Raw genomic sequence first — 26608 nt, forward strand, 5'->3', positions numbered from 1 at the left:
CTCCCAGCTAAATATCAAGTATTACAGATGCAGAGGAGTTTGAAAGCACCAATCACAAAAACAGAATGTTAATTTGAGAAAAAACAATGATATTTTCAATCTTCGGATTTAAATTGTTGAAACTGCTTTCCAATGCGCAATGAAATTTTCTGCATTTCAAACAGCAGGTCATTTTCTTCCTCTGTTGATATCTCTCATATTACATTTAGTGTCTGAAGTCTGGAAGTTATTGTGAGCAGCGCTGGTGTATTGATGTTTAACAAGATTGCAACAAATTCTTCCTTTCCATACTGGCAGCAAGCTTTCCTTTGAAAATTTCCACTGTTAATGCAACTGAGAAGTGAGTCTGTTAAGTGTTCAAACTAAGTCTCAGGCTTGAAAGATCCATTAACTGTAATGTTGCTCTCAAGTGAACAAGCATCAATTTGATCCCTGGTACCTGGATTAAACATAAAGAGAAATCATGGCCTTGTAAGATTCAGCAGAGAAGAATTTTGAGATTCTAAATTAGGGTTGGTGATGTTTTTTGTACTAGATTAAAAGATTAAGCATTTCAGGGAGGAAAGCAGTAAATATCTGTGTTAGCAACAATGCTGTTATTTCAAAGCTGGGATTCAGATGTGAATGTACTCCAGTTTACACACATCAGGACTGAAACACAAGGAAACTTTAGAAAGAGAACAGTGTACAGCGTGAGGAGACAGAGCCTTGGTTGGACTATGGCGGGGGGGGGGGGGGGCACGATGACAGAGCATACTAGTTAACTGATTAAATTCAAACCAGGCTTTTACTTTGTCACTGTTTTTAGCAAATGTTTTAAGTTCTGTACAACCAAGTAATTATTTGTGTACAGGATTTGGGAGGGGAGGGAGGTGTGTAGCATCACCTTCTACCTCCTGTAGATCCCAACAGATACTCATGGCCCTCAACAGAGTTACAGTACAAACAAGTTGTGAACTCTGAGGAAGCATTAGTGGCTGGGAAGTAGAGCATCAAATGTGAAAGTCCTGGGATTGTGTCACAGGCACCATGACGTGTATGCATACTCAATCATTTTGCTTGCGGGAATGGCTTGATGAAATGAACTACACAGCCTGGTTTGGGATAAGTCAGCTCAATTGGCTGGAAGGCTGGTTTGCAATTTATCAAGACCAATAGCATAGGTTCAATTCCCACACCTGCTGAGGTTAGCATGACCATTATTCCTCTCAACCTCGCCCCTCACCTGGAACGTAGAGACCCTCACCAGTCCGCTCCTGTTATGAGTGAGCAGCCCTATGGTCTGGTAAGTCCATGACATGTTTACCGTTACCTCCAACAGACCCAGCACAATGGTTCATTGCCAAGATATTTTCTGTGTCTGTACTGCTGTCATGTTGTCTCTTATCCCTTCCCCAGCACCACCATCCCACACACCCCACCAATGTCAGTTTGCAACCACTTATCAAGCTTTCCAATGGGGCAACTGCGGTCAAAGGTTTGCTGCTCTGTCAGTTTGCTGTTAACTGTGCTTATTTTGCCAGTCTTTTATGACGAAGCTACAACTTATTGGATAAAGCTATTACAGTGGTGTAACAGTGAATTCTAAACTTGGAACACTCAGCATGATATTATCCCAATGCTGGACCTGAACAGTTCGAACAGTAAAATAAAAAGGACGATGAGATAGTAACGTACATATTGAGTGTGGTTTCCAGCAACACCACAGAAGGACTGTGCCTCATCCAACCTGCCTACTCTAACCAGCTATCCAATGCCATCTCTGTTACTTATCAGCTGCTATATTGATTCAAAAGGTGTTCATTGGCTTTTGTGAATAAGAATGGGGCTCAGTTTCCACAACTGATTCTGTGTTGGAACCCTTCCACAATTTGGGGGAAGAAACCTTCTGACACGTCAGCTTAAAGAAAAACAAGTGAGAACCTGATAACTTTGTTAAACTCATGTCAAGAGAGCCTCCGTGCAATTTTAATAGGGGCCCTATCTGAGGGGAGATCACCATAGACTGCTACATGATGGAGAAGCAGATCCCTCAGGATAAGGCACAGACATCCCACCTCCACCCCCTGCCACACTTTCTATGGAAGAAAACCCTGAAAGTTAGAAAACATTGCACTTACCTCGTGCCTTTCACAACCACCAGATGTCCCAAAACACTGCTGTCAAGGAGATACTCCTGAAGTGATAAAAGCTAGAAGATCCAGCTGCTAATTTATGTACAGCAGCCTTCTACAAACAACAACGATGTAACATCCAGATAATTATCCAGCACAACACTAGGGATAACTCCAGTGACTGTGAAAATGATGCCATAGGGCCTTTTGGATCATATGAGACAGGAATTGAAGCCTGTCTGGCCTGATGTCAATCAGTGAAGTAGACCATCACTGCTCCTGCTGCAGTTTCAGACAGAACATAGGGTCTTGGTTTAGCATCCCATTTGAAAAATGGCACCTCAACATGTAACACTCAATAATAACGGAACATCAATCTTTATTTGTTCACCCAAACCCCGGTGTGAGGCTTGGTCAGAGTCCTCCTCCTCCCATTGAAAATGTTACATTAAAAAAAATGCATAGAGGGACTTAAAAGTGAGCATGTTACCAATTGAACCACAGCTAACACGTAGACCCCTGTTTACCCTAATACCTGGAACACAGAAGGTTCCTGTTCCATTCACTCATAAAGGCCAAGTGGACCAGCAGCATTCAAATTTAGCCAGTGTCAATATGCTCACTGGAAGCTGCGAAATCATCACAAACTTCATTTTTTAATAATTCATTAACAGAATGAAGGCATCACTAGCTAGGTAGCATTTACTGCCCCTCCCTAATTGCCCAGAGGGTAATTCAGAGTCAAACACATTGCTGTGGCCCTGGAGTCACATGTAGGTCAGGTAAAGGACATTAGTGAACCAGATGGCTTTTTCTTTCCTGGCAATCAACAATGGATTCATGGTCATTATTAGATTCTTAATTGCAGATATTTTACTGAACTCAAACTCCACCACCATCTGGGTCCCCAGAACATTATCTAGGTCTCTGGATTAACAGTCCAGCAGTAGTATCACTAATTCATCTACTCCACATTCAGATAACCTGAAACACTGGTTATGGTGACATTGTCTGCCACGTCCACCAGATGCCCACAATAAGACAAGATCTGGATTAGCCAAACCCGAACGGGCATGGTGTATAACTGCACTGACCAGAGCAGAGTTAGGCTATGCTAGGGAGTGGAATCATGCTCAAACCTAGTGATTGCTGTAAAATGGCCTTGCCCATGTCTTGAATGAGCACTAAGAGACATTCTAACACTGTTGAAACTGGACTGTTTTACTATCTTTTACCAAATCACTCTTTAATGTTTAAAGATGAAACGTGTAATGGTGCGAGGTTTGGAGAAATAACATGTCACTTGCTGTGAGTCTTTGCCAATACAGATGGCACTGTGCTTGGAAAGACCAAGAAACCAAACGTTGCTTTGTGAATGCCAATACGCTGCCCACTCCGTGTGAAGTGATTAAAACCAGCCAGAGGACCTCTGGCACCTCGAAAGCATGGGTCAGGAAAGTGGGCACAATGGATTAGAGGGAAAGGAAAGGAAGATGCTCACCCACTGACCCTGAAGCATCTGATGAATGGGCAGCATTCTCACCTGCCTGCTTCCCCAGCTGAGGCCACAGAAATGGTAGGGAGTCTCCAGGATGTTACACAGCAGCAGGTGAGGGTCTGCGCTGGCCAAACAGTGCACATGGACAAAGGCAGCACCCTCACCTGAAGAAGATTACTGAGCTTTTCCAGAGTTAACACCCAATGTTCTTCAATACCTTTTTACTTCCAAGGTCAGGCTATTGTGTGGTGCGAACAAATTGATAAATAAGGCCATTTTACACATATCCTGCATCACCTTGCTTCCATTTTTTTTAACAGTGTCTTTGGTGGCATAAAAAACAGATGACACATAGACATCCACAGCTATCCTAAAGTTCCAATCAACATGAATTTGCAGGCAGGCTGCCCACAATTGGACTTATGACTTTCCTGTACATGTGATTATGTAAAATAGGTCATACTGGAAACAACATTACTAATTCCTTACGAGAAACAAAAACAGAAATTGCTAGAAAGGCTCAGGTTGAATGACCCTTCTTATTAATGACCTGAAAAGTTAACTCTGATTTCTCTCCACTGATGTTACCAGACCTACTGAGCTTTTACAGCAATTTCTGTTTTTGTTTCTGATTCATCGCATCAGCAGTTCTTTCAGTTTTTATTGACTAATTCCTTATCACCCATTTTTCATCATTAGGCAAGGTCAACATAACTTCTTGCTTGTATAACAATGTTGCAAAAATAGTGCCTCATTAAATCAACTAAATGGTTGTTACCCAAGGTAAGAAGAAATAATTCCATTTTCTCTAGCTCTGTGTATTAACAATACATGGTAGTCATATAGCAATTAGAATTGGGGTCTATATTTGTGCTTTAAAAATACATAGACAGGATGAACAACACAGTGAAAGCTGGTGCAAAATGTCTTCAGATCGTCGCTTGAACATACACCAAGGAGCATATTCAGCTCCACTCTACACGTTTGTCAACATGATGACAAGAGATGGAGTGACAGAGATATGGACCGGGTGTCATTTTGTATTATCTCAGGACCTTATCAACCGCCATCATTCCAACGTGGTGTGGTAGCAAACAGACAGCACAGGACATGGACCTACAGCTGATAAGTGTTCAGTACATAATCATCTGTGATAATTCTGTTTAAAAGAGGTGATCGTGGCTATCCTTAGGCTTGAAATTCTTTTTTAAAAAGTCAGTCAAATTTCCTTGAGAACATCCACTGGCACAATTCCTCTCTTTTTCCCACTGGAAACCTTGACAAAGCCATTAGTTTCCTCTCCTCGTCCGACACAGACCTGAAAAATGCAAAAAGCAACATCAATTTGTGTGACTAAATATCCCCGAAATACGGAATTGGATTGTATTCAAAAGACTAAGTGGGCAAAACCAGTCAGTGAACAATGGGAAACCTTGTAAGAGATGGGGCTTCAGATCAGCCACAATAAGGATGAAGAAAGATTTTAGGATGAAAATTAAAAGGCCTCACCTTTAATGTCTTGTATTGCCCTTAGCAGGCTTTGCACATAAATGAATTAAATGGAAAATACCGATGATTTACTGGGTGGTGGATAAGACAGGGGAAAGAAAATATGGTAAGATGATATGGTAATGGGGAGAAAACAACCCTTCAGCTGTGTGTAAAGAACTCTTCTGGATATAAACAAGCAAAAAAGAAAGTTAAAAGGAGTGGCCATGTTGGCTGGACTATGAGTGGATAGGTGATGGTCAAGTGCTATTATTGCTTGATTATCAATCAGAAACTCAGCTAATGTTCTGAGGATAAAATAGTATCAGAGATAATGGGAACTGCAGATGCTGGAGAATTCCAAGATAATAAAATGTGAGGCTTTGCAGAACACCTCCGCTCAGTCCGCAACAAACAACTGCACCTCCCAGTCGCAAACCATTTCCACTCCCCCTCCCATTCTCTAGATGACATGTCCATCATGGGCCTCCTGCAGTGCCACAATGATGCCACCCGAAGGTTGCAGGAACAGCAACTCATATTCCGCCTGGGAACCCTGCAGCCATATGGTATCAATGTGGACTTCACCAGTTTCAAAATCTCCCCTTCTCCTACTGCATCCCTAAACCAGCCCAGTTCGTCCCCTCCCCCCACTGCACCACACAACCAGCCCAGCTCTTCCCCCCCACCCACTGCATCCCAAAACCAGTCCAACCTGTCTCTGCCTCCCTAACCTGTTCTTCCTCTCACCCATCCCTTCCTCCCACCCCAAGCCGCACCCCCAGCTACCTACTAACCTCATCCCACCTCCTTGGCCTGTCCGTCTTCCCTGGACTGACCTATCCCCTCCCTACCTCCCCACCTACACTCTCTCCACCTATCTTCTTTACTCTCCATCTTCGGTCCGCCTCCCCCTCTCTCCCTATTTATTCCAGTTCCCTCTCCCCATCCCCCTCCCTGATGAAGGGTCTAGGCCCGAAACGTCAGCTTTTGTGCTCCTGAGATGCTGCTTGGCCTGCTGTGTTCATCCAGCCTCACATTTTATTATCTAATGTTCTGAGGAACCAGGTTCAAATCCCACCAAAAAAATCTGCAATTAAGAATGACCATTAAACCATTGTCAACTGTCAAACAAAAAAACCATCGGGTTCACTAATGTCTTTCAGGGAAGGAAATCTGCCCTCGGGAAGTGGTCCAGGCTCCATGTGACTTTAGGACCACAGCAATGTTTTCAACTCTTAACTGCCCTCTGGGCAATTAAGGATAGACAATAATTGCTGCCTCGTCAGTGATACCCTTGTCTCATGAATGAATTAAAAAAACTCACCACTGATCGGGGCTGACCAGCACAGAACAGGCAATAACATATTGTGGATGGCACTAGCAGATTGAAAGTGTGACTTCATTCCACTTCTCACTGGAGAGGAAGGCCCATCCTCTGGACCTGTTGGCCGATCTGATAGACTGGTAGCTCCAGTAGTCCCAAAAGCAGCAGACATCAAACATGGCCCCAAGCCAAGACTTTGAAAATAAAAGGGCAGCCCATCCCTGCCCACAACAATGCTGTTATGACGACCAGGGTGAGATTAGTTCCAACAAGCTCATTTGACCCTTAATTGATTTTATTAGGCAGACTGGCTGATGATAATGGAGAGGTGAGCTCAGAGATAGAGGGGAGTTAGTAGGCTGTGCACTCACCTTGTTTTACGTGGTCCCCACTCCAACAATATACATGGCAGGGGCATGTAGTCTCCAGCCCCCTGTTGAGGGGATAGGCAGACCCACAGAGAGTCATGGATCCTCGAGTGTGGTCAACCACAGTGGCATATTGGGCAAGGCGGGGTGTGTGCATGCGTGTGTGTGCATGGTGGAGAATAGGTTTTGATGGCTGGCAAGAATAAAGGGGGAGGTGCCATCTTGTCAGTGGATTCTTCCGATGTGCAAAGAGTGACTTCCAAAGATAGTGCACTCCACTTCCTTTTCCCAGTTTTAAAAACTTTGGAAACTAAGAGAGCTGTCCACTATTAAGGCTTAGGCAGATATTTTCTGTTCAAAGATTTTATTGCACATTTCTCGGACAGGTGGACTTTGAGCCCAGGCCTCCTAGCTGAGATGCAGGGACACATCAACTTTGCCACAAGAGCTGCCTAAACATGGGAAGGATAATATTAGTATCAACTAGCTTCAACAAGCTTAAATTATTTATTTGGTGGATGAGCTGACAATAATAGGTGTGAGCTTAATGGTGAGAGTTGGTGTTCTCAGCACCCAGCCTACTTCACTAACAAAAATATATGGGTAGGGGCACATACTATCCAGCCCCTTGTTGAGGCACTAGGCATTTTGCTCTGTCTTTACTTCAATGACACTTCCCCTTCCATCTTCTCTGCCTTCAAAACCTACTCCCCTACTCCTCAAGACAATGACGCTAATTGTTGCAGTAAAGGAGGAGAGCTGTGATATTGGATTGTAGGAAAATGGATAATGTGTTGGGAATGGCATAATTAGGACCATCCCTCTTTTTGATGGGCACAAATGACCTGTACTTACAAATAAAGGACAATGTTTTCAAAGTTTGCAAAATGGTACAGAGCGTAGAAAATTGCTCAGCAATGAGGACAGTAAGAAGATGTTTCATGAGGATGTAGGCAGTTGGTGTAATGGGCAGACCAATGACACAACAGAGGAATCACAAAATTATACATTTCAGCAGGAAGAACAAGGAGCAGCAATATAAACAAAAGGGTTCCACGTTTAGAGAGACCCAAATTTTTAACATTTCTGATGAAGGGTCTAGGCCCGAAACGTCAGCTTTTCTGCTCCTAAGATGCTGCTTGGCCTGCTGTGTTCATCCAGCTTCACACTTTGTTATCTCAAATTTTTAAAGGGATCAGTTGTTAAAAAGTGTTACAAAAGCATCTGTGACTTGCTTTTGCATTCTATGCCTGTAATAAACCCCCAAAAAATGAGAATCTTTGTTAAGCAGTGGTTACATCTAAGCTGGAGTGTTACAGCTAACTCTGGCAGGACAAAAGCCTTTGCAGAATTTGCAGAAGATATCAACAAGAATGGAACTGGAGGTGAGTGATGTGTGGAGACCAGGCAAATGCAGGTTATTCCCTTTAGAAGGCATTAAAAAGGAGATGTGATAGAGATGTTAAAAATCATGAACTGTTTTGGCAGCATTGATAATGAGAAGCTGTTTCCAGTGCAGAAATGGTAAAGTCTCTGTAGTCCTTCCAGGATATCATTAGAGAGAACGGTATTTTAATCTGAGGGTCACCACATCTCAGGCAAAGGGGAGAGGGGAGAAGCCAAGTCCTTCATGGTAAACTCAAGCAGTGATGGGAATTAAACCCACACTTACCCTCACAGCATTGCAATTCAGCAATCTTACATAATGAACTAGGTAGTGACCAAAGAATACATATTTATGATCACTGGAAAAGAACAAAGACAACAGAAGTTGTTGTGATTTTGAATTTGCTGCCTGAAAGGATAGTGAAACCAGATTCAGAAGTAATATTTACTACTTGAAGGGAAAATGAAATAAAGGAGACTGAGATGTAAATAATAGCAAGAAAAAAAAGCAGTACAAAGCACAATGGGCCAAATGACCTCTTTCTATTCTGGATCACTCTCCATCTGAAAGCCAGAAAAGTTGCTAATAACTCGAAATACATGCCCATAAAATGCAGAAACAAGGAACAACCAAGAAAGACCAGTGTGGGGAGAGATTTAAGAAGCAAAGATTTTAGATTATAGAATCATCTAACATAAAATTTGGCAATTAGGCTCTCATGCCTGTTCTGGCTCTTTGGAAAAATCTAACCAGTTAGTTCAATTTTTTCCTCTTTCAAATATTTATCCAAAATCCTCTGAACATCATGGTCTAAGTTCAATTTTGTCACACTTTCATGTAGCCTAATCAGCATACATTGCTTTTTTTTTTAAATAAAAAGAGAGTATCATCATTCTCTGTTTTGCTAATTGCCTCAAATCCATGTCCTCTAGTTTCTGACCCTCTTGCTAGTGGAAATAAATAGATCCTCCCCATTTACTTTTCTTCAAAATCCTTCATTATTTTGAACACTGTATTAAATCTCCCACCACTGTGCGTTTCTCTGCTTTACTAGGAGTAGACTTCTTGTCTCTCAAAATTAACAAAGTAAAGCCTAAATATTAAATATTAAGTGTTAAATGGTGCCAGTACAGGGCATATGGATTTTGCCATCTTTACAGGCCTTATACATGGACTTTTTGGATGAAATAAGCATTAGTGTACAGATTTGTAATGCACGCCTCTTCAGGCTCTTCTGTGGTTTTACATATGTTTTGCTGCTTTTGTTCTGCACAAACAAGTCAAGCAGATAGTGCTGAAATTGTAGGTTTCATCTCTCTAGGGAGGCAGATCATCTGTTACATCAAGTGATTTCTTCCTTAGCCAGCAATTGTTTATATGATGGTGTTATTCATCACCCCAGGGATGTGTATCATTCCAAACACAGAAATAAAGGCGTGCAGTACAGAACACGGGTTCAGTACAGAAATCAGGTTGGAAATCACAGCTCTGGTGTTCCAGGGGATCTAATCACCAAGGCTTCCATCCTCACCCCTAACTTACCAAACTCCATGCTCTCGCCATCGATCGACTGGTTTCCCAGCTCATCCAGCACTGCAGCCAATTCCTATCTTAGACGAATTAGGAATCATTCAAGCAGCTTGCACACCCATTTCATCACCAAAAACTAATGATCATTTTTTGAAAGAAACAAAGTGATGATTTTTCAATCACTCAGTTTTCCTGCAAAGGTGTGGAGCTGGAGGAACACAGCAGGCCAGGCAGCATCAGAGGAGCAGGAAAGCTGATGTTTTAGGTCAGGACCCTTCTTCAGAAATGGGGGGGGAGGAATGGGGGGCTCTGAAATAAATGGAGAGAGGAGGGGTAGGCCTGGGGACGGTATCTCTATTTATTTCAGTGCCCCCTCCCCCATTTCGGAAGAAGGGTCCCAACCCGAAACGTCAGCTTTCCTGCTCCTCCACAGATCCACACTGTTATCTCAGACTCCAGCATCGGCAGTTTATACTATCTCTTTCCTGCATCTGTGTCTTCCCTGGAGAAGTCACAGGTTAACAGCACAGAAGCAGGGCCTTCAGTCCAACTCATCCATGTTTCCTAAATTTAACTCCACCCATTTGCCTGCATTTGGCCTGTATCCCTCTAAACCTTTCCTACCCATGCACCTGTCCAAATGTCTTTTAAATACTGTAATTGTACCCACCTCCACCAGCTCATTCCATACATGCACCAGCCTCTGAAAACGTTGCTCCTCAGGTCCCCCAAAACTCCCTGCCCACCCAACCAGTTTTGAAGCCAAAGCGGAGAAAAGCCCCCAGCTGTTCACTTTATCCATGCCCCTCATGATTTTATAAAACAGGAGATGGCAGACAGATCCAGTAGCGTATTTTAAGAGGCATCTTGACAGATATATGAGTTGGTAGCAAATAGAGGGGTATGGGCCACTAGGAAGCAAAAGGTTTTAAGTTTAGAATGGGGTTATTTGTTGGTGCTGTCATGATGGGCCAAAGAGCTTTTTCGCGTGTACTGTGCTTTGTTCTTATTCCAGGTGTGGCCTCACCAATGCTTTACATAACTGCAGCAAGATATCGCACTTCTTCCTCTTGAATGCTCTCACCGTACAGTTCTTCACTGCCTGCTTCATTGTTTAAATCATTCATGGGATGAGGGTGTCACTGGCTAGGCCAACGTTCATTCCCCATTCTAATTGCCCAGAGCGCAGTCAAGAGTCAACCGCACTGCTGTGGGTCTGGAGTCATGCTTAGGCCAGACCAGGTAAGGACAGCAAATGTCCTTTAGGTAAGGAAACTGTGAACCAGAGTGGTTCTTAATCACAATTGGCAGTGGATTCACAGTCATGTTTAGACTCGTAATTTCAGATTTTTTCCCCCCCCCATTATTGAATTCAAATTCCACCATCTGCTGTAGTGGGATTTGAACTCAGGTCCCCAGAATATTACCTGAGTGGCAACCCTCAATATGAACTGTTGCAAGCGGTATCCCTGTAGAAAAGGTTTACATTCAAGAAATGGTGCCAAGTGGGAGCTGACAGGAGAAAGCAAGAGTTCAACATGTGCATCGGTCCCGACATTGTATCCTGTTACATTTAGCAAGCTACATATTTAAAACCAGTGGACACCTGTGATCCTAGATAATAAAATGTGAGGCTGGATGAACACAGCAGGCCCAGCAGCATCTCAGGAGCACAAAAGCTGACGTTTCGGGCCTAGACCCTTCATCAGAGAGGGGGATGGGGAGAGGGTTCTGGAATAAATAGGGAGAGAGGGGGAGGTGGACTGAAGATGGAGAGAAAAGAAGATAGGTGGAGAGGAGAGTATAGGTGGGGAGGTAGGGAGGGGATAGGTCAGTCCAGGGAAGACGGACAGGTCAAGGAGGTGGGATGAGGTTAGTAGGTAGGAGATGGAGGTGCGTCTTGGGGTGGGAGGAAGGGATGGGTGAGAGGAAGAACAGGTTAGGGAGGCAGTGACAGGTTGGACTGTTTTGGGATGCAGTGGGTGGAGGGGAAGAGCTGGGCTGGTTGTGTGGTGCAGTGGGGAAGGGGACGAACTGGGCTGGTTTTGGGATGCGGTGGGGGAAGGGGAGATTTGGAAGCTGGTGAAGTCCACATTGATACCACTGGGCTGCAGGGTTCCCAAGCAGAACATGAGTTGCTGTTCCTGCAACCTTCAGGTGGCATCATTGTGGCACTGCAGGAGGCCCATGATGGACATGTCATCTAAAGAATGGGAGGGGGAGTGGAAATGGTTTGCAACTGGGAGGTGCAGTTGTTTATTGCAAACCAAGCGGAGGTGTTCTGCAAAGCGGTCCCCAAGCCTCCGCTTGGTTTCCCCAATGTAGAGGAAGCCACACCGGGTACAATGGATGCAGTATACCACATTGGCAGATGTGCAGGTGAACCTCTGCTTAATATGGAAAGTCATCTTGGGGCCTGGGATAGAGGTGAGGGAGGAGGTGTGGGGGCAAGTGTAGCATTTCCTGCGGTTGCAGGGGAAGGTGCCGGGTGTGGTGGGGTTGGAGGGCAGTGTGGAGTGAACAAGGGAGTCACAGAGAGAGTGGTCTCTCCGGAAAGCAGACAAGGGTGGGGATGGAAAAACGTCTTGGGTGGTGAGGTCAGATTGTAGATGGCGGAAGTGTCGGAGGATGATGTGTTGTATCCGGAGGTTGGTAGGGTGGTGTGTGAGAACGAGGGGGTTCCTCTTAGGGCAGTTGTCGCGGGGGCAGGGTGTGAGGGATGTGTTGCGGGAAATACGGGAGATGCGGTCAAGGGCGTTCTCGATCACTGTGGGGGGAAAGTTGCGGTCCTTGAAGAACTTGGACATCTGGGATGTGCGGGAGTGGAATGTCTTATCGTGGGAGCAGATGCGGCGGAGGCGGAGGAATTGGGAATAGGGGATGGAATTTTTGCAGGAGGGTGTGTGGGAGGAGGTGTATTCTAGGTAGCTGTGGGAGTTGGTCTCCCCTTCCCCCACCGCATCCCAAAACCAGCCCAGTTCGTCCCCACCCCCACTGCACCACACAACCAGCCCAGCTCTTCCCCTCCACCCACTGCATCCCAAAACCAGTCCAACCTGTCTCTGCCTCCCTAACCTGTTCTTCCTCTCACCCATCCCTTCCTCCCACCCCAAGCCGCACCTCCATCTCCTACCTACTAACATCATCCCACCTCCTTGACCTGTCTGTCTTCCCTGGACTGACCTATCCCCTCCCTACCTCCCCACCTATACTCTCCTCTCCACCTATCTTCTTTTCTCTCCATCTTCGGTCCGCCTCCCCCTGTCTCCCTATTTATTCCAGAACCCTCACCCCATCCCCCTCTCTGATGAAGGGTCTAGGCCCGAAACGTCAGCTTTTGTGCTCCTGAGATGCTGCTGGGTCTGCTGTGTTCATCCAGCCTCACATTTTATTATCTTGGATTCTCCAGCATCTGCAGTTCCCATTATCACCAACACCTGTGATCCTTCTGACCCAGCTCCATTGGGACTGAAGGATGAGTGCAGGGAATTGTGTCCTAAACTCCTACACAATTCCAGTTGTACTCCGAGCAGAACCTGGGGCTTGTATCACCATTTGACAGCACCATGTAGGTAAAACTGGCAGAGATCCAGAACTATTTACATAAAACAGCAATGGACCATCTGCTGCAGAGTCCTGTAAGATACACAGTGCCTTGTCCAAAGTCAGTGGTTAGGCATTTAAATTACAAATGTAATCGGAGTGTTGTAGTGATGACCTTACAATATGGCTCAACCTCAGTCTGCTTATTAATAGAATATGATTTGTGACATCCCCTTTCCTCCGATTCACTGTCACTCAGTATACAAATTACAAAATGAATTCAATCAAGTACCTATTCTTGCATTTGCTTCAAGAAAATGGCAATAAAAATACTAGATCATTTTCCTCCACTTGACCTTGAAGGTATGGTTGAACTTTACACAAGAAATTTTCACTAGATGAGAATTCTAATTTTTGCTTTGCGAGCTTAAAGCAAGCCTTAGTGTTCAGAAACAGTGTTGCGTCCTTTCTACAAGTATTTATCAAAAATCAAGTTGAACTTGAATAGGTAAACTTCCTATTTAATAAATTATACTTAATGCAACAACTGAGGGGCCATTCTCTCTGTTGATTAAAGTTGGCTAAAGAGTGCTACAGGATGTTTTTATTTTTAACTGTCTATAATCTTGACACAATGAGGCTTAGGTGAAATGGATAAAGTTAAGTTATTCCCATTAGCAGATGGTAGAAGGTCACAGATTTATGGTGTGGGGAAAGATGTACAGAGAAGATGCAAGAAAAAAGTCTATTTATGCAGTGAGTGGTATGGCCTGGAATGCATTCCTTTAGGAAAGTGGAAGAAGAGAGAATTAATGATTTTAAATGGAAGGACAGCATCTTTTCATTTTCTGGATGTTTGATTGTGGACTGAAATGAGAGAAGAACTGTTTTAAAAGGCTAAAGATGGTTGAAGGATTGCTTGATGTTTAAAAGCAAAATTACCCAACAACTGCTGAAAGTGATATTTACACAGTCATTTGTTCAACTGATGATGGAAATCGCGTTACATTTGAGCAGGAGCCAGGGGAGTGCATTTGAATAGATTTGGCAGGCAACAAGCAGCTGATTGGTCTGTGAAATGGTGACAAGTTACTGATGGCAAAGGCCTTCTGCCTGCCAACAACTATGTGATTGGCTCCCAGATAACTGGGTGTGAAGGAGTAAGGAGAAGACATCAGATCTCACAGGGAGGGAACTGTCCCTTTTCTCTGCAGTAAAAACCACCTGAAGGAAATCAATTTACCCTCTCTTGGCATGCAAGCTGTGTTTTGTTAAACCAGTAAGTCAGAGCCTTCATAATTGTGAACCTCATCCAGAGCCTTCTGCGAGCAGCTGAAAGTTAATGAAGAAGGAAGGTCGAGGAGTAGCCAGTCCCAACAAAAGGATCATCTCATTGGACCTGGTGAGCAGGTGTCACTGAACTGCCTTCCCAGTCTTTCCCTCCTCCCATAACACCCATTTCTTTTCTCCTGTGTGCGCGCGTGTGCGTGTCTCTCCAGGTATGGGGCTGAAGTTATATGTCAATGGTTCATAATTGTTCACCTGTGATTACAAACTAGTTGTTGGTAATAAAAAATATTAACTTGTGTTAAGTAGAAAGATCTGGTCTGAGCTGTTTGTCATCACGGCTCTAAAATAACAGGTAAGAGACATAAAAAGAAAACCAGATGGACACTACAGCGAGACAAAAGTGGTGGGGCAGCGGGGATAGAGCATGGCAGCGAGGCCTATCGGATTACTCAAAAGGGAGTCAGCGTAGACTCAAAGGGATAAATTGCCTCTTTCTGTGCCATGATGATGCTAGTAATAGCACCAGAAGGATGTCAGAGAAGCCAGGTAGTCAGTCAATAGTAAGTTTTCTACATAGATGGGACTGATGGCCTCTTTCTGTGCTACACTATTTGACGAATAACCGCTTACATTAATATACCTTTAATGTAATAAAATGCCCCAACCACCCACGCTAGAATGACAGCCATATATATGGCTAGATGAGACTCTCAGGAATATACAAAGTGGCTGCAGTGAATTTAAGCTCTACACTCTTCGGAAATAATTTACATACTTTGGTTAGTCACTGGATAGTCAACAAAACAGCTGACTGCAGGCAATTAGCCCTCATCCACCTGTTCAATATTAGTCATCACCCAAAATTTGTTACTTGTACCCATTTCTGGTTTTCCAAAACTTGGGATGATTGTTCTTTTGATGGGATCCTCCATAAGGATGACTTACAGTGAATTATTAATTAGAGAATAGCCTAAAAGAAAATATACTTTCTATCTAGTGTTTTTGTTTTGTAAAGATTGGAGAACTGTTGAAAGAAGAGATATTGTTTTGTAATATTTGTCTGCTACTGGTTGAACATCAATAACTCCAAAAGGGGCTGTTTCTAATTCGATGTAGATATGCCTGACCTAGTAGCTACAGCTCACTATCTGTTTTTGAAAGGGAAAGACTCCATAAGGAAAGAGATTCATACTTTATGATGCATTCGACCATTTCATCAACTTCATGGGAAATTATAAAATTCATTTTTCTATAAAAATAAGTGACATTATTATGGGACTGTTATTTAGGCAGAGGCATGATGGTAAGGACACTGGGCTGGTAAACCAGAACACCAGCTAAATGTTCTGGGACATGGGATTCAAATCCTACTACAGCAGATGGTGAAATCTGAATTAATCAAAAATCTAAAATAAAAAAACTAGTCTAATGGTGACCATGCATCAACTCTCAAAACCAACCAATTTGGTTCATGGATATTCTGTAGGGAAGGAAATCCACAAACCTGGTCTGACCTATATGTGGCTCCAGACCCACAGCAGTGTTGTTAACTCAACCTTCCCTTTGAGCAATAGGAATGGGCAATGAATGCTGGCCCTGCCACTCATGCCCTCATCCCTTGCACAACTATATTTTAAAAAATACAAGCAGCATAATACTATGCTTACATCTTACCTATTACACTTGTAAATAAATTTGAACTACAATTCTAGCCCAGAAGCAGAAGTCCTGCAGCATTTTATTTCAATCACTTGTACGAGTTGGTGCGCTTCGGAATTGGAGGTGGGACGCAATATGAACTACTGTACTGTCAGTCAGTGATCAGAAGCTTGTTTCTATTGTGAATAGCAGCTACATTATCACAATTTCATCTGAATGGGATCAGGAACTGGAGACAATGAAGATTTCAGAAGTGAATAACTGGACACTTTTGCAGCTGTAATTACTCGGTTAGTCCAGCTTTTAGTTAGTAACTAAGATGCACTTCACAGATGCTGAATAATGCAGCCCACAGCAGGGGGATAAAAATCTATAAATAGAGTACCAGAATCATTTATTCCTCATTATTCTTCTGTGGGATGTGGGCATCACTCGTGAGGCCAGTATGTATTGCTCATCCCCAGTTGCTGATGAGCTGAAAGACTTGTTCGCCAGACTGTTTCAGAGGGCAGTCAAGAGTCACTGAAATTGCTGTGGGTCTGGAGTCACATATAGGCCAGACCATGTAAGGATGGAAGACTTACTTCCCTAAGGGACACTGGCGAATTTAATGAGTGTTTGTTTAAAATTATTGATGACTTAGATCTAGCTTTAGCATTATTCAAACACAGGATGTTGGTGGTCAGCATTTATTGTCCGTCCCTAATTGTCCAGACAGCAATTAAGGGTCAACCACATTGCTGAAGGTCTGGAGTCACATGTAGGCCAGGCCAGACAAGGATGACAAATCTTTTTCCTAAAAAAGGACATGAATGGATTTTGTTTTACAACAAAATGACAGTGATAACGCTTAGACTAGCTTTCAACCCAGAATTTATTGAATTCAGATTTCTCCATCTGCCAAGGTGGGTATCAGGCCCGTGCTAATAGTCTGGGGCCTGAATTACTAATTATTACCATTACACCACCTAGTCTTCCAGATTGATAAGTGAATTTGAATTCTGCCAGCTGCTGTGGTGGGATTTGAACCCATGGCCAACAGCACATTAACCGGGACTGCTAGAGCAGCGATAACATCATTCACCAGCACCTCCTTCAGCAGTAGTCCTCGGGCAGAGCATCTGAGAGACATGGGGTCTTGATTCCAGGGTCAGCTTCAATGTGGTTTAGTTTTGTCAGACCTTCCAAAAAAAAATGAGGGGGTCTTAAGGGCTCTGCAGCCAGCAATAGGACCCAGACAGCAACACAAGGCTCCACCTGTAACCTTCCTGAGGCTTCTACTGACCTGTAATTCTTTCAGTGGCAACTGACCCTGTTCTTTGCTGCCCTGGAATGTTCTGTTGCATTGCCAAACTCTGTCTCCAGGTCGGATGCGTTGAACGAAATTGGCAGGGAAGAAGCCAACTCTATCACCGATTTTACCCTGGAACAAAGTAGAAGGCAGCTGCATAAGAACTCTGATTCTCTGCCAGTGTTGATCATATTTCTCCAAACTGTCCTTCAGGTACCAGGTGAAAATGAAGCATTAAAACAGCAGGAAGCATATTACAGGCTGTGTGCTACATGTTGTTTCTCCCTTAATGAATAACATAACATCAGAATGAGAAATAATCCAATTACAAAGCTTCCACATGACATGTTCACTGCATCGTCTCAAATGTAGGCAATTAGGTGCCACTGTGAAAAATTCCTCTGCAGTAGCAAGTGTCCAAAGCTTTCTGCCATTTCTTTTCAATTATAAAACTGTTTGGAGTTGGAGCTGTTCTTCATCACCTCAGGTTCCTTTGCCACAGAATTCAGCCCATTTATTCTGTGGGATAGATGGTGCAGGTACTATGAAAACAGAAGAACAAACTGCAAGACGTGTGGGCTGCACTTTTTATTCAGTCTGAGCTCAGTGGCGAGCATAAATTCACCTCCAATTCTAAATGTCAGGGGGTGAGGTCTTGAGCACAGAATTTAAGTGGACAGTCAAATGCAGTGCAGAGGGAATGCTGTATAGGTAGAAATGCCATCTTTCAAGTGAGGTTTTATTCCAAGCCCACAGCAGTCCTGCCCAGATCCTTTCACACTACAAGAAACAGCAGGGTAGTCCTTCCCAGTATTTATCCTTCGGTGAGCAATTGCTAAAGCTGATTATCTGGTCAATATCTCTTTGTTGTTTGTGGGAGCTTGCTGTGCAGAAAACTGGCTGCTCTATTTTCTACACCATAATCGAGACTGCTCTTCAAGTAATCTTATATAGTGCCTTTCACAAGTTCAAAAAGAGATTCTATTTTATTACTTACTAAGCATCTAGGCGGTGATTTTGAACAAGCAAATATACATTATTAAAATAGTTATTTCCATCAATATGATATGGAGCCAAGTGTGGTTAAATTAAAAGACCCAAAAAAGGTTTATCCTCACAGCAGGGAGGAAGTACTGTAAAATGGAGAAGTGAATCCATTTCTTTACTGTTGATATTTAACAGAACAGACATGGAAGGCCTTTACAATAAAGGCTGGAATATCAGAACAGCAAAGATAGGCGGCAAAACTGTAATATAACAAGACAAAGGATCACCCCATTATTGCCCAATTTATTCAGCGATTTGAAGATCATAAAACATCAAGAAAAGTTTGAACTCTACATTAAATTAGACAGTGAAACAAAATGGCACTAGAAAGAGAAAAAAGCTTCACTCAGAATTGTGACTGTGATGGTGAACCAGTGCCGGTATGATGGGCCAACTGGCTTTTTTCTGCACCAGAACAGCTCAGTGTTTCTGTGAACAGGCCACAGATACGAAGCCATCTCGACTCTAGGGAGGTTCTCCTTGTGCGGGCTGTAGGTTTACGAGCTGCGAATATTGTCTGTGTAGGGGTAGGAATAACAAGTTAATTGCTGGTTACATGACCATTTCTAACTTTTCAAATCCATCTTTAATCAGGGATAATAAAGGAACTATTCGAATGCCGAAGATCTACTTTGTGACTTGGTTCCCTCTGGAAATGCCAGGTTTTCAGGTGAATCACAACAGCACTGCTAGCCCTGAAATGATTCTAATTCATGGTGGGAGTTCTGAAATAGGGATCTCAGCTAGAATTTTTAAACGTCAAAGACGATTTTAAAATAGAGTCAGAGTTTTGTAGCATGGACAGCTGCCCTTCAGTCCAGTGTGTCTGTACTGGTCAAATGTAGGAATCTCATCCCAGAGCCATGGCTGTTTGTCCAGACCTAAGTGTACTGGGAATGCTTCTGAGGATTAATGAACTTTTAAAAATTTACATGTCAGCATCCATTAGCTGGTTAGATCGATTAGAATATATGAGGAGTTTGAGAGACTCTCTCAATTTCAGTCAACATTCGACAAAGTAACTGGTTAGAGGATTTCAGACATGTTTCCATGAGGTGAGTCCTTCTAGTTCAGATGTAGGGACAATGCCACTGCACCACACGGCCCTGTTAAGTAACACAGCAAGATGTAGACATGAGCAGTGACAGCATGCCATAGAATGAAGTTTATGCATCCCAAGTGCAGTGAAGTTGCAGCATGCAAACCTGTTGAGAATGGTGATGAATGAAGCAATGCTGCAGGAACCAAAACAGTATAACACAGGCACAGTGAAGGACAAGAGCAGATAAAAAAGTCCTGCCTGTTTTTTGTATTGTCATCTGCACTAATGGGCTCTCTGTAAATCAGAGCAGTGGATGTCTCAACCTGTCTGTATATCTCCCTCTGTGAATAATTTGAAATAAATGTCAGGCCACCTTTACACAGCGTCTGGGCTCCTGGAGGATTAATTAGGTGATCAGACTCAAATAATCAGTCACTGTTATCATCCCATCTAATAGCTCCCTGGAATTCTAAAGAGTATCACGGTAAATAACAAGTTGGAAGGTGGGGAGGTTACAAGTAGAGGAGGGGGATGTGGCAGTAGTGGGTTGGGTCATCAACCAGTTATTTGGATAGACATTCTGGAGGATTCCTCATGTGACTTTGTACCTGCCCCAGTCTGTCCTGAAATCTTCATGAGGGATTGTCTCAAAGACCAGCCACATAACTTAACCCTTTTCCCACTGAGAAACAGACAGATTGATTAGATCCTTCTTGCCTGTCTCCATTAAAACACTATCTTCCCCAAATTTCCTGTCATTTTAAAAAATTTCTTAAGGTACAAAAAAATTGTTCAGAGAAGACAAAAAAGGAAAAACCCTATGATTTGTCCACTGGGTTGCTTGTGGCTGTGACCAGGATTAATCATGCATTCTCGGGAGGGCTGTCTGGGAAAGGATGAAACTTGTCAAAGCAGATGATGCTCCTCACAAATTCAGGATGTGGAGGATCCCGTGATCCCTATCAATGGGAAATGGAGCCGGGGAAGGGGGGGAGCGGTAGAAGAGCACTGAGGGGAGCAGTCATTGTTTCCCTACTCAGGCTTCCACCTAAAATGGCACATTGGCTCCACGAACAATCGTTCTAGGAGGTGACTTTATCAAACATGATCTGTCCACTTGAAGCAATACTTTGCTGCATTGCTCTGTAATTTACTCTTAGACTGAAACCAAACTGTTTAGTCAGGAATGGCAGCAGAAAGCCACCTCAAACTGACTATTAAGGAGGTGTTTATGTAGTGAGAAAACAGCCTTGGGTGTCAAAACAACAAGAATAGGCCACTCAGCCCTCCAAACCTGCTCCAGCATTCAAGAAGATCGCAGCTGATCTGATTTTAACCTCAACTCTACATTCCTGCATATTCCGGATAATCTTTCAACCCCTCAGTAATCAAGCATCTATCAATTTGTACCTTGAAAGTTGTTAAAAGATTCTGCATCCAAACTCCTTTTGTGTTTATATGGTACTTTCCATGACCACTGAATATCTCAAACCTACTTTCAAGCGACTGAGCTACCTTTTTCATGTAGTGGCTAGATGTTGGAGATCTGAAATATGAATACAGTGGAGAAACTCAGCAGGTCTGGCAGCATCTACGGAGAGAGAAACAGAGTTAGTATTTCAAGCCTAATCTATACTTCATACTGGACTCAGAACCTTAGAGTTTCTCTCCCAGCAGACGCTGCCAGACCTGCTGAGTTTCTCCAGCACTCTGTTTGTATTTTTGTTGCGTAGTCACTGTTGGGATGTAGGGTACGTGGCAGCACACGTGCAACAGCAAATCATACACAAACAACACTGAATGATCAGATAATCTGCTTTGTTGATTGAAGGCTGAATGTTGGCCGAGCAACGCTCTTCCTCAGATTAGTGACATAAGATCCTTCATCTTCAAACAGGAGGGCAGAAGTGACCTGGGTTAATGCACCATCCAAAAAGACAGCAACTCCTGTATTCTCTGCACTCTCTCCATATTGAAGTGGAGTGCTTTGCAAAAGCTAATGGCACCATGAGCACCTTAATGCGATGACTGTTTATACTTATAGTCCCCTATCAGGATTATCCACTTGATTTTACTTCCTTGAATTTCCAATTGTAAATCAGTTGCCAAGCATGACAGCATTAGACTCATGCACAAAGTGACACACCCAGGAAGGATGCATGGCAAGTGTGAGACGAAGAGAAATTTCTCCAGCCAGACAGCAGTGAGCCTGTGGAATTCCCTGCCACAGAAAACAGTCGAAGCCAAAACATTGAATGTTTTCAAGGAGACGTTGGATATGGGGCTGAAGGGATTTGAAGGATACGGGGGTAAAGCAGAAACAGGGGACTGAGTGGGTGATCAGCAATGCTGAGATTGAGCGATGGAATACACTTGAAGGAACAAAAAAACCCACTCCAGCTCCTGTCTTCTCACTTTGTTTCTATGTAAGTGAAGTTTGAAGGATTTCCAGCTCAGGAAGGTTCAGAAGCTTCACAGAACTGGATATGGAGATGTGTCACTATGATAAACAAAGAGATGATGTTCTGAGAAAAGGTCACCAGACCTGAAATGTTAACTGTTTTCTCCTTCACAGGGGCTACCAGACCTGCTGAGCTTTTCCAGCAACTTCTGTTTTTGTTCCCGATTTCCAGCATCCGCAGCTCTTTCGGTTTTTAGTGATGTTCTGAATGTCTGCTTCCGGCACTAAGCTTCGCTGGGAGCACATAATAGATTAAAATTGTGACGAGGACATCCAAAATGTTTGGAAAAATGCTGCATAAGTATTACATACTGGAAAAGTCAGGAGATAACAACTGCACCGATTCACAGGAGGAACTACATCTCGTTTTAGATCCCCTGAAACTGCATAAGACTTTGAACAAGATAGATTTTGGAGAAACTTAATTGTCATACAAGCAAAGGATCTTAATCACAGAAGGAGGCCATTTAGCCCAGCTTGTGTTCCACCTCTTTGGAGTAACAGCAGTATCATAACTCTGCTTTCTCCTGAAACCCTGTCAGTTCTTCATTCTTTTGTACTAGCTTAACTCTTTTAACATGACTTTCAGAAGCCTGAAAATTTCATTCACTGCTATCTTAAATTTGTACACAATAATTCACAGGTTCTGTGAATAAAGGAGGGATGACATTTGTTCATCAAAAGTGACAAAAATATTCAAATCCCATGAAGCCGAAATAGAATGATATACTCAGCCACTACAAACCCAGCTATAAGCAAACAGAATCAGGGGCCATTATGCTGGAGTCACTGTGGAAATTCTAGAAAGCTTCATTAAAGAAGTAAGGGTTTGGTTTTTGCATTCTCTGCGTATAAAAGAGCTTGATTACAGAATTGGTTTTCCAAATGTGATTGTGTTGGGAGAGGAGTGAAATTACTGGTGGTTGGAGGTCTGCGATTGATGGTTACAGCAGTGAGAGTCATTTGAGGGACTGAGTTAAGCATCACACTATTTTATGTGTAATTATCACTGTCATTGGCACAGTTACAAACCAGGTGAACCCAGAAACAGCACTGCAAACACTGGCTACTTTCTAATACTGGATACTTCAATCAGAAGAAAGAACAGACCATTCTGCCCCTCGCAGTGGCTCTGCCATTCAATAACAATCATGGCTGAGCCAGTTGTGATTCGACTGTTTTCCTGCCTGCCTCTCAATAACTCTTGACTCTGTCACCAGTCAAAAACCTGTCAAATTCAGCCTTATTTATATTCAATGACCCAACCTTTACTGCTTTTGGTGAAATAAATTGCAAAGACTAAGTCTTATAATTGAAGAAATTCATTTTCATTCGAAGGATTCACTCTAATCTCTGGACTTTCTTATTGCGTGATAGTTGTCTATTATTCAATGCCACTGCATCTAATTAATCCTCTCATAATTTTAATAACTTTTAAAGCTTGCCAGACCCCATATTTATTTCCTAATTTAAGATGCCTTACTAACTATCCTTTCAGAAATTTTTATTGACAGATTGTATGAACATAAGGATCATGACAAGAATTTCAGAGATGAAGTTTTGGGGACTTCAATTTAAGACAAAAGCCAAGCTTTCTAAGAAGGAAACTACAATGTGAGCTGACAAACGTGCGTTGAATAGAGCAATAGAAAAGCCCAACGCATTTTGTAGTGCCCACGGTCCCATATAGAGGTTGGAGAGCTTTGAAGACAATCAAATGTGTTTTTCTTTTTACATCTAAAGGCCTCTATAACATACCGAGGATAATGGAATTATATAGAAGGCTAGAAAAACCGGGTATGTTCCCATGCAAACAGGGAAGGTTTTAACTGCGGTATTTAAAATGAGTAGGGGGGCGGCGACGGGTTGGCGGTGACGGCAAAGAGGGGCTGGTGAGGCGGTGACAGTGATGGTGACAGCACAGAGGGGGTAGCTTTTCCCACGGTGGCAGCGTTGACCTCCTGGGTGTCCTTGTGGTGGGAGTGGCACTTGCACTGTTGTGGAGATGGGACTTGGGACTCTGAGATCCAGTCTTTTCTTTGCTTTTCTTTCCTACCTTTTGGCTCTTAAAATCTTTTAATTGGAGTTTTTGTAACTAAGTGGGTGCCAGTGATTGGGAATTTTGTGCTCTTTTCACTGTACTTATGTATTCCTATACTTAGATTTATTTATTTGTCACATGCACTAAATAAATCAGTGCTTGACAATACATATTGAACACTTCTTTACATAAAGAAATTTGGATGAGAAAATAGGAGGCATGATCAGGAAGTTTGCAGATGACCAAAATTTGTGGCAAACAGTGAAGAAGGCTAAGATTACAAAGAGACCCTGCTAAATTGGGTCAATAGGCTGAGGAGTGGCAGCTAATTTGGAAAAAGCAAGATATTACATTTTGGTAAAACAAGGGCAGCACTTATACAATTAATGGTATGGCCCTGGGTAGTGTTGTAGAACAGAGAGACCTAGGGGTTCAGGTACACAATTCTTGAAAGTTTGCATTACAGTAGACAGGCTGGTTAAGGCGGCATTTAGCCCACTTGCCTTCACTGCTCAGACTTTTTTGTTTTGAGTGTAGGAGTTGGGAAATCATGGTGAGGTTGTACAGGACACTAGTGAGACTCCTTCTGGAATCATGTGTGCATTCCTGATCACCCTATTGTAGAAACTACATTATTAAGTTTCAGAGGGTTCAGAAAAGATTTACCAGGATGTTGCCAGGACAGACAGTTTGAGACATAAAAACAGACGACTGGGGATTTTTTCACTGGAGCATAGGAGGTTGAGAGGCGACTTTTATAGAGGTTTATAAATTCATAAGGAGCAGAGATAAGGTGAATAGCCAGGGACTTTTCCCTAGAGAGTTCAAAACAAGGGGACATAAAGTTAAGGTAAGATGTGAGGAGCAAGATTTGTAAAGGACAGGAGGAGCAAACAGAGTTGTTAGTGTGTGGAATTAACTGCCAGAGGAAGTGGTGGATGTGGACTCAATTACAGTGTTTAAAAGACTTCTGGATAAGTATGTGAATAGGAAAGGTTTGGAGGGATTTGGGCCAAATGCAGGTAGGTGGGATTATTTTAATTTGGGAACATGGTTGGATCGAAGGGTCTGTTTCCATGTTGTATCACTCCAATGACAAATGGTGATCAGGAAAGCACTTCCGGAAAAAGGTTTATGGAAGCAGATTCAGTGGTAACTTTCAAAAAGGAATTGGACGTACAGTGTATTTAAACCGGACAAAAGGTATGCAGAGTTACTGTGAAAACACATGGGAATAAGAAGAATTGTAGATGTTTCTGAAGAACCAGCACAGCTATGATAGGCCAAATGGTCTCTCTGCACAACTGGAACCCCCTTCTAGGATTTAAATCCATGGTGCATAATTCTGTCCTGCGATTAGCATTTGGACAGTTTTACTGCTTTTGGAATTTTTAAACTCTATAGACACATTCAGTGTACTATGGGTTAAGATAGAGCCTTTCTATTTTTATTGACCATGATGTAAATTCTACATCAGTTAAGTTAGTACTTTGTGCCTCAGCATCAGGCACACAATGAAGTCAATGTGGTCCACCTAATTTTCCCACTGAGCTCATTTGCAAGCATGTTCTGTTATGAGTTGCTGACACTTTAATATCATTGACAAGGCTGGTATTTACCTTCCACCAATCCTCATTGGAGTCGTCTGTGACCACAATTCTGTCTCCTTGCCTAGTAAAATAATAATGAGATTATTAAAAGACTCTTGCAGCGTGCAGCTTGGGTTTATTTCAAGCTTGTCTCGAGAAATGATTCACTCCGCAGGCTGGTTAAAATAATTGAGCAATGCATCGCAGCATACATTTGTAATTTAGGTGTTACAACGTCAGTGGTTTCAAACGCAGAACATCTTCATGAAAAGGTAGATTAAGAAATTGAGATGGACAGGAAAGTCTATGACAACAGTGGACTGTGACAGCAAGGGTGCAGTCACCAAAAGTGACAGCTCATTAGGGAAGAAGGTCCTATTGCTCACTGTCTCTCACTGTTATAACTCTGTTTGTGGTTGGAAACCATTTGAGAAGATTTTCTGAGCAGATCCACTCCTTATTTAATGAGCTGTAGTTGTCAAGCTACAGTTACCACACACCTAGCTTTGGAACAGACTGCCTGGTCAGTGATCGTCGAGGGACACAGGAACTTACTGTGTGGTGGGGGACACAGAGCCACAATCACATCACTGCACTGTATTCGGAGACCCCTACCATTTATTTGGTCATGAGGCAATTGTGAACTTCAGTCATACAAAAGCAAATGAGCTTTACATTGACTACTGAGTGATTAGAGCGTCATAGATTAGGGAGGCATTGTAGCTCAGTGTTTAGTACTGCTACCTCACAGTGCCAGGGACCTGGGTTTGATACTAACCTTGGGCAGCTGTCTGTGCAAACTCCACGCATTGTCCCTGTGTCTGCGTAGGTTTCCTCCCACAGTCCAAAGGTGTGCAGATTAGGTGGATTGGCCATGCTAAATTGCTCATATTGTCCAGGAGTGTGCAGGCTAGGTGGATTACCCGTGAGAAA

At 43.0% G+C, this 26608-nt stretch overlaps 1 protein-coding gene across 6 annotated transcripts in view; it reads right to left on the reverse strand.

Annotated features, from left to right (window-relative positions):
• Positions 1–4457: 4457 nt before the first annotated feature.
• LOC125466451 (SH3 and cysteine-rich domain-containing protein 2-like) overlaps positions 4458–26608 on the reverse strand; it is a 121127-nt gene continuing 98976 nt past the window's right edge. For 3 of the 6 annotated variants that reach the window (XM_048560972.2, XM_059638787.1, XM_048560969.2), the window contains 3 exons: positions 25706–25757; positions 17490–17627; positions 4458–4930 (listed from right to left, as the gene is read on the reverse strand). In XM_048560972.2, coding sequence (XP_048416929.1) covers positions 4832–4930; positions 17490–17627; positions 25706–25757 — 289 coding nt within the window. In that variant the 3' untranslated portion in view covers positions 4458–4831. The remainder of the gene's footprint in view (positions 4931–17489; positions 17628–25705; positions 25758–26608) is intronic. The other 3 variants (XM_048560970.2, XM_048560971.2, XM_048560973.2) reach the window with 3 other exon arrangements.

The sequence above is a fragment of the Stegostoma tigrinum genome, chromosome 31 (genome assembly GCF_030684315.1).
Source record: "Stegostoma tigrinum isolate sSteTig4 chromosome 31, sSteTig4.hap1, whole genome shotgun sequence".
Taxonomy (NCBI): domain Eukaryota; kingdom Metazoa; phylum Chordata; class Chondrichthyes; order Orectolobiformes; family Stegostomatidae; genus Stegostoma; species Stegostoma tigrinum.